Genomic DNA, 12,179 nt, shown 5'->3' on the forward strand with positions numbered 1-12,179 from the left:
TCACTGAGCTCTAATGACGGAGCATCATATGATATTCTTGGCTATATTTTTAGTATTTGTCTTTGCATCTGAAGACAAATAAGATGAGAGATATAGGATTTGTCAATGGTTTGAGGAACATAATGTATTGTTTTCACTCGAGTCGTTGTAATTCACTTTTGTCCCAAATCATGCAACTCCATAGTTGTTTTGAGTGTTTTGTAGTGAGGAATTGTGTAAATTGACAAATCAAGACATCACGTGAAGGATCTAGGATATGAATTTTGAAGACTAATGGTTCTTGAAAGGTTTTTGAAGACAATACAAGATAAAGAAAAATCATTTCAAGTTCCTAGGAGTTTCCAGACATAAGAATGATCGAAAACGAGACGAAAACGCAAGAAATCGCACATGAGAGGTTGCCTCATGTGCACCTGGGCATGGGGCATCCTTGACTAATGTCCCATGTTCCCATGCGCCTCTCTCATGCGCACATGCACATCCATGCCAGGAAAAATTTCCCTTTACTTGTTTTTCAAGCTGGGTCGGTGGAAAAAGCCCAATTTTCTTCTCTTAAACCCTAATTAATCATGTTATAAATAGATACCATTGCAGACACTTTTATTCATTTAGAAAGCTAACTGTTCAAGGCAAGGGTCAATCATCAGAGTTCCAAGGTAGAGGATCTCCATCTTCCTCTTGTTCTCTCTAGGGTATATTTTTCTATTGTTTTGTAATGATGTTTGTTGCCATGTGCAACTAAACCTCTTTGATTAGGGTTCCAAGACGAACTCCTTCTTATTTGTTGGATTCAATTAATAATTTTTTCATTCAGTTATGCTTTTCTTGTGTCCAATTTAATTTGTACTTGCCTGTTCTTAATGCTTTTTAAATGGAGAATTTGTATCGGTAATCTTGAAAATTGATCCGTAGTAGATTAGTAGGATTGACAACCCAAAAAAATTTCTCCGTTCTTGGCATAAATAATTTCTTATTTCTTAATTATTGTTAATGAAATTTAAGTATGAAATCTAGGATTTTCTAATTTTTCCTTTCTGGAACGCCACAATTTTAACTAGGTTAACTTGTAGCACATGATGCCATAAGGGTCAATGGAGTTTAGAAACTAGTTTCTTAAATGAACAGTAGATACCACATAACTGTTGTTTTACTAAGTTAATTCCAACAAAGACAGAAGGGGGGATTCGAGGATTCCCTAATCGGCTTTAAATCTCAGAATCACAAAGCTAATGTCGCATTGGGAAAGGCAACTAAACCTTACAACCCTTTTTTAATCTCTTTTCTATTTACTCTCTAAATAAGTTTTTCTAATTGCTAAGTTGAACGACAATCCCTAAGGAGACGATAAACTTACTACTTTATTACTTGTTACGATTTGGTGCCCTTGTCAATTTCATCCATCAAGCTCTCAGAGCGAATCAAGCTTGGCCCCGAATGTCTTTGTGATACTCTAGCTCGTCTTGTAGCACATATTATTTTATCACTTTGTTCCGTATTGATGTAGTCATGTTCAAATCTGATGAAAAGGCGTGGAGATACAAAAATAACAACTTTCTGGCATAGTTTTGAGATACATATGATATCTATATATAATTGGGGGTTTGTATTGAATTACTTGTAAAACAAGTTGAAAAGTGATATGGAAAATATTAGTAATTTAGCACTTATCAACTATCGCCAATTTAGAACTTTGTTTGCCCTCAAACTATAGTCCTTAAAAAGATACTTTCACCCTTTAAAAATTTATTGAATGCGAGAATGGATTCACAAGGTTTTTAGTGAATCAATTTTTTTTGAAAGAGATGATTGATAATGCATGATTCAATAGTGAATTTCATTGGAAAGTCTTATGTTCACCACCAACGTAACCTGGAATCAGACCAAGAATGTATGGTGAAACATATTATTTATAATCACAAATTTCAAGTCCACATTCATGTATGTTTGATAATTCACTATTGGTCGCCCTTTCGAAGGACTTGTACTTTGGGGGTTGTGCATCATCATAAAAAGTATACTTGGGCCCCACCTAACTATCTGTATCACAACCGACCACATACCCGCCACGTTGCAGGATATCCAGGACCTGCCGAATTCACCTGGACTTGAGGTTGGTCATATGGGCCTGATGGGTGATACCTTAACCCATTAGCCCAGGGTCTTTAGGCCCACGTTCCCTCAGACTTTATCCACGCCCTTGGTGTCTTGTGCCAAGAATCAAGGAGAAAAAGGAGGGTGAGTGGGCCGAAAAAGAGAGGAATGTGGGGGCAAGGCACTTCGACTTCTCCTAGGGTTCCTGCCTTATAAATACCAGAAGCATATCCCTAATGACGTCTCATGACCAAAACACACAACCATAGCTCTATCTTTGGTAAAGCATATCACTACTAGGGTTGAAACTATTGTACTTCCACCAAGTACAATATTATTCTACAAAAAAAAGTCAAATATAAGAGTAGAAATGTTATTCGATTGATTACAAAAGGAAAGAAGGAGAAATAAAAATAATCATAAGAAAGAATTTAAACAATAATGTTTTTGAATAAACTTTTAATCTCTCCACCAATTATACCACTTCTACGTGGCAAACAAAATTTGTTTCATACCATCCTTAAAATAAAATGAAAATAAAGAAAAAAATGGTTTATCTTTCTCTCTCATCAAACTTCTGTTTATCTTTCTTTGATCACCCTCTCTTATCCCTCTCATAGAGCCTTCTCTTTCCACTACGACCACTGCCTCTTTTCTCGCTGTCTCTGATCTCTATCATTCTTGTTGTCTTGGGTCTCTCTCTCTCTCTCACTCACTCACTCTAGTCAAATCTCTATTCATTGATGTTTATCTCTTTGTCGCCTCTCCATCCCTCTCGAAATCCAGCGTCCTCTCTAGTCACTACGAGTTCGTGCCACAACTAGAGGTTACAAAACCTATGTTGGCGGAAGATTTGAAGATTATGAGTTTTGCATGAAAATATGCTTTTCTAGAGTTTCAGATTATGTTTTGTTTTGATTTTTTTTTTGCACCAAGTTTGGGATGAGAGGACAAACGTTGGTACATGAAAGTGGTTTGTTATGTACTCATCGTCTCAAATTTACTGACCAAAATCGGCCATTGAGTCCTGTAAATCGGCCACCGATTTTGCCTGCCTGGAAACTGATTTTGAGTCACTTTTCAACAATTCTCCACCTTGACTCTAAATTAGTGATGATGCAATTTTAACCATCAATCACCATGCTGCTCTCTCCAACCTTCATCTACACTTCAATGAAGATAATCAAGTCCAAGCAATGTTTGAACCTTGATCACAGTAATGATTTGATGAACATGTCTGCTGGATTTTCTTCCGATGCCACTTTCTCCACCATGATCTCCTTAGTCTCAATCATGTCTCTAACAAAGTGCAAACAAATGTCAATGTGTTTTGTTCTTTCATGATAGACCTGATGATTTTCCAAATGAATGGCACTTTGGCTATCACAATGTATTTTCACACACCGTTGACTGATCCCCATTTCTCCAATCATACCTTTCAACCATATGGTTTCCTTGACCCCTTCAATAAGGGCAATGTACTCTGTTTGAGTTGTTGAAAGAGCTACAACTTATTGTTGATTTGCCTTCCAAGTTATTGCTGTACCGAATAATGTAAACACAAATCCTGACAAAGATTTTCTAGTGTCTACATTACCTGCATAGTCCACATCCACATATCACTCCAAAGCATCTCTTCCTGGTTGTGAACTTGTATACTTCAGACCACCTGTCAAGTCCCATTCAAATATCTCATAACCCACTTCAAAGCTTGCCAGTGCACTTGACCCGGATTTGCCACAAACCGACTTATCACACTTATTGCATAGGATAAGTCCGGTCTACTACAAACCATACCATACATGATGCTTCCAACCCACTTGCGTAGGGAGTACCCTCCATCTTGCTTTTCTCTTCATTAGATTGAGGACACTGCTTTATTGACAACTTTGTGTAATGACCAAGAGGAGTGCCAACGACCTTAGGATCTTTCATTCTGAACCGCCCCACCACTTTCCTCAAGTACCGCTGCTGAGATAAGAACAGCTCACCTTTGTTTCGGTCCCTTATGATATCCATACCAAATATCCTCTTTGCATTACCAAGATCTTTCATCTCAAATTCATCATTCAATCTTTCCTTGAGCTTCTAAATCTCTTGCATGTCAGACCTTGCTATAAGAATATCATCTACATAAAGAAGAAGGTAGAGACTGACTTTCTCATTCCTTCTCATCATGTACACACAACTATCATAGTTGCTTCTCACAAAACCAGCCTTTACTAGGAACTCATCAAACCGACGATACCGCTGCCTTGGACTTTGCTTCAACCCATACAAAGATTTCTTCAACAAACATACTTTTGTATTATCTTCTACGAAACCTTCTGGTTGTTGCATATAGATAGTTTCTTCCAACTCTCCATGTAGAAATGCGGTTTTCACATCCATCTGTTCTAACTCAAGATCATACATGTTAAGAATCGCCATAAGTACCCTTATAGAACAATGTTTTACCACCGGTGAAAAGATTTCATTGTAATAAATCCCTTCCACCTGAGTAAAACCCTTTGCTACAAGCCTTGCCTTATACCTTGGTGCTTCGACCCCTGATATACCTTCTTTCTTCTTAAACACCCACTTGCTTCCCACTACCCTTTGATTCATAGGTAATGAAACAAGTTTCCAAGTCTGGTTGTTTTCCAATGAAAGCAGTTCCTCATTCATTGCCTTCAACCAATCCTTGCTTTAGTTGCTTTCTAATGCTTCCCTGAAGTTCTTTGGTTTCGAGTCTTGCAATTCTTCAGCTGCATTCAAAGCATAACATATAAGGTCAGCATAACCATATCTATTAGGTGGATTAATTTGTCTCCTTTGCCTATCTCTTGCTAGCTGATAGTCAGGATTAATTATTTCTTGGCCTTCACTCTCATCGGGTACTGGAGTCTGATCCTCCCCTTCCCTTTCATCAATGGTAGGCTCCACCTCAAACTGAATTTTCTGTACCCCCGTTTCTGAGCTTGTTTCCAGGTCTTTGCACTTCATCCCCATGCGGGTCTCATCAAATGTAACATCCCTGCTTATAATAAATTTTGATCCTCCAGTTTCCATCTTCCACAATTTGTAACTTTTCACACCTTCAGGATAACCAATGAAAATACACTTCACAGCTCTAGCATCAAGTTTGTCCTATCTGACATGAGCAAATGTTAAAGCTCCGAAAACTTTCAAATTAGAGTAGTCTGCCGGTCTCCCACTCCAAACCTCCATAGGTGTGTTGAGATTTATTCCTGTTGATGGACATCTGTTAATCAAATATGCTACAGTACTAACAGCTTCTCCCCATAAACTCTTGGATAATCCAACTCCCAACAACATACACCTCACACGCTCCAACAAGGTCATGTTCATCCTTTCAGCTAGACCATTATGTTGAGGTGTGTATGCCACGGTTCTATGCCTCTTTATACCTCTTTTTCTGCAAAACTCATTAAACTGCTCTGAAACAAACTCCAGGCCATTGTCAGTTCTTAACACTTTCAGTTTTGTTCCAATCTGATTTTCTACAAGTGTATGTCATTCTTTAAATTTTTCAAAAGCGTTACTTTTATTCTGTAGAATGTAAACTCATACCCTTCTAGAATAATCATCAATAATAGACATGAAATATGAACCTCCCCCATGAGTTTTAACTAATGCTGGACCCCAAAGGTCCGAATGAACATACTCAAAAGGCCTACTAGATTTATGCACACCCACCCCAAACTTCACCTTGTGTTGTTGCCTAATGTGTAACTATCACAGAAATCTAGTTTGTTCAATTTTTCATTCCCTAGCAAACCTTATTTAGATAGCTCAACCAAACCCTTCTCACTGACATGACCTAACCTCAAATGCCACAGTTTAGTTATGTCCAGAGTGTCTACACTAGCAACCGATGCATGAGCTATAACAGTGGAACCTTCTAAAATATATAAACCATGTATTTTAGACCCTTTAGCTATAACTAATGCACCATGAGAAATTCTCATCATACCAAGTTCAATTCTAGTACAATATCCTAGACCTTCAAACATGCTTATAGATATTAAATTTCTCTTAAGTTCAGGAATATACCTCACATTCTTCAAAAGGAAATCACAGTCATCAAACATTTTGAGACAGATATTACCCATACCTTGAATTTTGCAAGCTTTATTATTACCAAGGCGAACAACTCCATCTTCTTTCAGCACCTAAGTTTCAAAGTACTCCTTTCTCAGACAAATGTGATAAAAGAAGCCAGAGTCCAAGACCCAGCCCTTTTCAGGTTCCCAACTTGTCACAGTTAGTGCTCCAGCACTCTCATAACCTTCCTCTTCACTTGCAATCTGAACGTATGGATTACCACTTCCATTGCCCTTTCTCTCTAGACAATCCTTCTTAAAGTGACCTGGATTGTGACAAATAAAACATTTGTACTTTGTTTTATTACCACCATCCTTCGACCTTGACTTTGACCTGGAATTCTTACCTTTCCCATTTCCTCTGTTTTCACTTCTCCCCCTTGACACATTCAAGCCTTCTCCACTATCATCAACCTTCAACTCTTTGAACTTGGTTAACTCTTTGATTCTCAAAGCTGCTTGAACTTCCTCCAAAGTGATAGTGCCCTCTTTTCAATAAAGCATTGTATCCTTGAAATTCTCAAAGGACTTAGGTAAAGCACACAGTAGGTGTATGGCTTTATCCTCGTAATCCAGATTTACATCTATGTTCGCCAAATCATCAATAATCTTATTGAACTCCGTCAGTTGCTCCATTATAGGTTTTGACTCCACAATTCGGTAAAAGTAGAGTTGTTGTTTCAGACATTGTCTATGTGCCAAGGACTTGGTCGTGTACAATGAATCAAGTTTATTTCACATAGACACAACAATAGTATCTCTTGCTACCTCTCTCAACACCTTATCCCCAAGACACAGAATGATAGCACTGACCGTTTTATCATTCATCTCCGTCTTCTCAGCAGGTGTTAGATGCGCATGCATCTGTGCTTATCCCTTCAATGCTTTAACACACTTTTGTTGAATTAGAATTGCCCTCATCTTTACCTTCCACGACCCGAAGTCGTTACTATCGGTAAACTTCTCAATGTCCCACTTCGAACCCATGATACCTGGTTATTGATTTGACTTTTGCCCCACGGTGGGCGCCAATTGTTGTGAATTCATTGTGAAAAACACACCAATAATAAAACTTGATGCGTGGAGCAAATTAATACCAAACAATCAAATGAAGCGAATGACAAAAATAATTCAAACAAAAATAAACAGCATGAGATAAAGGAAGAAGGAGAACACAAGAATCAGTATACCCATTTCGGTCTAATGATGACCTACTCTGGGGGAGAGAGCAACTCTCCATTTGACTATAATGATATGAGTTTCTTTACAAAGAGATATTGAGGATTACAAGAATTAGTCTTCAAACCTAATTCTACCCACAGTCCCAATCTCTTCCAGTGACCAAGAGACTCAATCTTAACAGTGTTTTGTTCAAGGTGAATCAAAACGATCCCAACCCTAGTGTTGTTGCCAAGAGAAATTCTCTATAAACCCTAGTTTGTATGTTGTCTTCTAAACCTTGTTTTCTACACACATAATCATCTGATACAAGGTTTATATTTATAGTGGAAAGCATCCCTCAAAATATAGAAACGATCGAGGCCCAAAAAATGCGATTTCTAATTTTGCTGTTACGCAAAATCGGCCACCGAATGCTCCAAATCGGCCACCGATTTTTGCCGAGACAAAAGTCTCAAATCTGCTAACCAAAATCGGCCACCGAGTCCTGTAAATCGGCCACCGATTTTGGCTGCCTAAAAACTGATTTTGAGTCAAGGTGGAGAATTGTTGAAAAGTGACTCATACAATTGCCAGAGCTTTGCACTAGAGCAACAAAGTCAGTCATACAATTGCTTGGATTTATAAATAGAGAAAGCGGGAAATGAAAAAGACAAAATTTATGTTGATTTTAATTGATTTTATTCTTAGCCGTTGATCTGCATTAAAGGAATAGAGGATTGAGATTACTTCACCGAAGAAACCTGGTGGAAGTTTAACATGAGATAATCCATTCCCACATCACTCACTATCTTTATAATTACGTGCGTGAATCCAACTGGCAACTGTATGAATCTCATAGGCCAAAACAATTTGTGGCTCACAAAACTTCCACTTTTCTGATGTGTCTTGGCTTTCTTCTAACCTTTTGACCTTTATAAAACCTCTTTCACGTAGACACATAAACCATTGTACCTCCCTCTCTCTCTTTCTCTCTTTTCATCTTTTTCTTCATTATCAAGTAAACAGAACCAAGTAACACAAACAACAACAAAAAATTCTTCTACATATATGTACCTGAGAGATGACTAATAATTCAACCATAAAGCTTTTTGGGAGAACAATTTTTCAAACATACAACACAGATGTCTCTACCAATGATTCTTCCTTAGAGTTAGAGTTTGGTTCTCCTTTTCCTCATGAAGATTCCTTTGATCATAGTCCTTATTCATCTTCATGTTCCCCATCTGAAGCAAATTCTCCAACTGAACATGATGCAAAGAGATATAAGGTATGAGTTCTTGTGCCATGCCATATTGGTTCTATTTATTGGATACATTTATTATTTATAGGCTTAATTACTCTTTTGGTACCTTAACTTATTTTTTGGTTTCGTTTTGGTCCCTTAAGTTATTAACGTTACAATTTGGTCCCTTAACTTACTTTTTGGTTTTGTTTTGGTCCCTTAACTTATTTTTTGGTTTCGTTTTGGTCCCTTAACTCTAATACATTCATCCTAACGTAAAGGACCAAAGTGGTTGACGGAGGAAGAGTTAAGGGACCAAAATGAAACCAAAAAATAAGTTAAGGGACCAAAACGAAACCAAAAAATAAGTTAAGGGACCAAAACAAAACTTTTAATAGTTAAGGGACCAAAACGAAACCAAAAAGTAACTTAAGGGACCAAATTGTAATGTTAATTACTTATGGGACCAAAATGTAACCAACAAATAACTTAAGGGACCAAATCATTAATTAAGCCTTATTTATAAGGGTTAATTATGTTTCTAGTCCCTATAAAATAACGACTTTGTAAGTTTAGTCCCTACTTAATTTTAATAGCATTTTTAGTCCCTATAAAAAAAATTTACTTATAATTTTAGTCCCTGCTAAAACAAAGTTTGATTAATTATCCTTAAACTCTTAAATTTTTGAACGATTTTTTTGAGACAAGATTAGAACACTATGAAAGGTTCGTTTACTAAAATTTAGAATTTTCTGACATGAAATGAATTAAATATGAATTTTTTAAAACGACAAAAGTTAAAGATAAAAAGTAATAAAATCTAGATGTAGAAATCAAATTTTGCAATAATTTTTTGCGGACGAACTTTTAGTAATGTTCTAAACATGTCTGCAAAAAATTGTTCAAAAATTTAAGAGTTTAAGCATAAATTAAACAAATTTGAATTGAGTAGGGACTAATACTCAGTGCAGAAAAACAAAATTAAGGACTAAAAATGCTATTAAAATTAAGTAGGAACTAAACTTACAAGGTCGCTATTTTATAGGGACTAGAAACATAACTAACCCTATTTATAATTATGTTGCTAACTAGTGTGTTTTGAAATTATAACAGTGACTCTTTTTTCAGAAACTATCAATTGTTAATGAGTTGATGCAAATTTATTTCAAATTGCTTCTAGTTAAGACTTAGGAGTATATAATTACTTCATAATTAAGTGTCACAGCAATTTTTCGTTGCTGTTTAGACCACTTTTTGTTTGAAAAAAATACAAAGGGGTTGGTTTTCATGATGATAGATGGTTGATGAGATTGTTATCTTTTCTCATTAGTAGATTTATTTAACTGAAATCGTCAATAAATTACAATCAATCATATTTATATCCGTAAAACCGTTGTTAAATCATAATTAATAAGATGTGCAACTTTAGAAGTAATGATGATTAAAGTCAATCATTGTTAATGATCTTACATGGTTTTATAAAAACTTTATCTTAATCAGTGGCCTGAAGTCCTTCTGGATAAAAGTTCATTCAAGAATTTCGTGTTCTAAAACATGAGATTGCAAAACTGAAATAAATTAAAATATCAAGAAGGACCATATGATATTCTGTTGTATATTTATGTCAAAACGAATAAATCATTTAGTCCATGTCTATGTAACACCAACACTTTAGATTAAATGCGTGTTTGATCTCCGACACGACCCAGATACATATACTTACATTCAATATTTCACGCAGTTCTCAAATTAATATCGGTGGGAGTGTCGTATTCGATTCCCGTGTCTATGTCAATACCTCATAGCTTTATAATGTCAATTTATAAATCAGTATAATTGTGTTGCAGGAAACATCATGGAAAGAACTCATATCAGTTCAAGAGGATGAGGCCTCATTCCAATCTACAGAGGATTCAAAATCTCACACACCTTCAAGCCTTGTTGAGAACCCGAAAACTCCCTCGTCCGAAACAGAAACTTCTAAACTGAATTCCCATAAAATTGATGAACAAAGTGATATGTCACAAGAGAAATCTCCAATGAAACCGGACATAATTGTTCCCTGTCCAAGATGCAAAAGCATGGACACAAAATTTTGTTACTATAACAACTACAATGTCAAACAGCCCCGACACTTCTGCAAAAACTGCCAGAGGTATTGGACTTCCGGAGGAGCCACGAGAAATATGATTGTAGGTGCTGGTCGTCGCAAGAACAAACTCAATGCAGCCAATGGATTGCATAGTACTACTATCTTGACCTTTGGATCAGATTCTTCTACTATGTCTTCAACTTCACTTGACAAGAAAGTGAATGTTGGATCACATGAAGAAACATTTGATAAGAGTTATCAAAGTTTACCTCCACAGTTTTCTTGGAACCCTGCAATGTGTTATCCTGTGTCATTCTATCCCAATATAGCATACTATGGCGGTTGTTTGGTACCATCATGGAATGTACAATCTATCTCGACTCAATCTTGTGGTCAAAATTCAACTACATTAGGGAAACATTCAAGAAATGGGAACATTCTCGTTTGTTCCAGCTCAGAGAAAGAAAAACTTGGATCAGAAAGTAATAATAATAGTGTGTTCATACCTAAGACACTAAGAATCGATGACCCTAATGAAATTGCAAAGAGTTCTATATGGTCAACACTAGGAATCAAGAACGGGGGAGAGCTTTTCATGGGATTCGCATCCAAAGGGGGAGTCAAGAATCGTGTTGAAACATCCTCGTCAGTTTTGCAAGCTAATCCTGTAGCTTTATCAAGGTCTCTTGTGTTCCATGAGAGGATTTGATTGCGAATTTAGCAGCACAAACGCCTTGGTCTGAAGGTGTGTCCGGTGTCTAACTTATGTCATAGTCATTTCCGATGTTTGTGCAATTGTAAATTATAGGGAGAAATTCATCAAATTCCAAAATGTTTCTGAAATAGATCGTAGACTAGTACAATTGCATTATGCTAAGCTGCATTTTTTTTCTTTTCAGAATGTGATTTCTTTGTTGAGTAAATATCTTTGATGTGCATATTTTGTATATGAGATAGGATAAATAACAAGGTGAAAAGACCAAGGAAGTGAGATTTTTGAACTAATATCCAATGGTTTTTAGAATAAATATCATAAGCCTGTTACTGCTTTTGCTTGTCCACTTCTTCTACTCAACAGCAGTAATGTTGGTTCCAAAGAATAATGATATTTATTTCAATTTTGACTAAGTTATGTCAGTTTCCATAACCTACTGGACTAAGAAAAGAACATTGACGTAATCGATTTACCCCCGCCATATCATCGATTTTCTAGGGTCAAAATTCATAAAGGTCCAAAACCAAAGAATCTTCAAACTACAGGGTTGGAATCTAAACAATTTTTTTTACAGGAGGTAAACCAGAAACCACTAATATTACAGGGGGGGTAAACATATTTTAACCCTAAATACATTATGTACCAACAAGGTAAATAATGGAGTGGAGGAGCCATGTCCTAAATTCATCTTTCATTATTAGTCTTTAGTCATGTTGTCCTCAACTACTACAAAGAAAACTATCTTTAGTCTTTAGTCATGTTAGTACATAA

General features: G+C 36.4%; 1 protein-coding gene across 1 annotated transcript; it reads left to right on the forward strand.

Annotated features, from left to right (window-relative positions):
- Window positions 1-8,323: 8,323 nt before the first annotated feature.
- Window positions 8,324-11,698, forward strand: LOC146921539 (cyclic dof factor 1-like). Its single transcript, XM_085714929.1, has 2 exons — window positions 8,324-8,646; window positions 10,449-11,698. Exons 1-2 carry the CDS (start codon window positions 8,440-8,442, stop codon window positions 11,400-11,402), a joined length of 1,161 nt encoding a protein of 386 aa, XP_085571055.1. The 5' UTR covers window positions 8,324-8,439; the 3' UTR covers window positions 11,403-11,698.
- The last annotated feature ends 481 nt before the right edge of the window (window positions 11,699-12,179 follow it).

The sequence above is a fragment of the Medicago sativa genome, chromosome 5 (assembly GCF_051527215.1).
Source record: "Medicago sativa cultivar Bolivia chromosome 5, Bolivia_mono, whole genome shotgun sequence".
NCBI classification, from domain to species: Eukaryota; Viridiplantae; Streptophyta; class Magnoliopsida; order Fabales; family Fabaceae; genus Medicago; species Medicago sativa.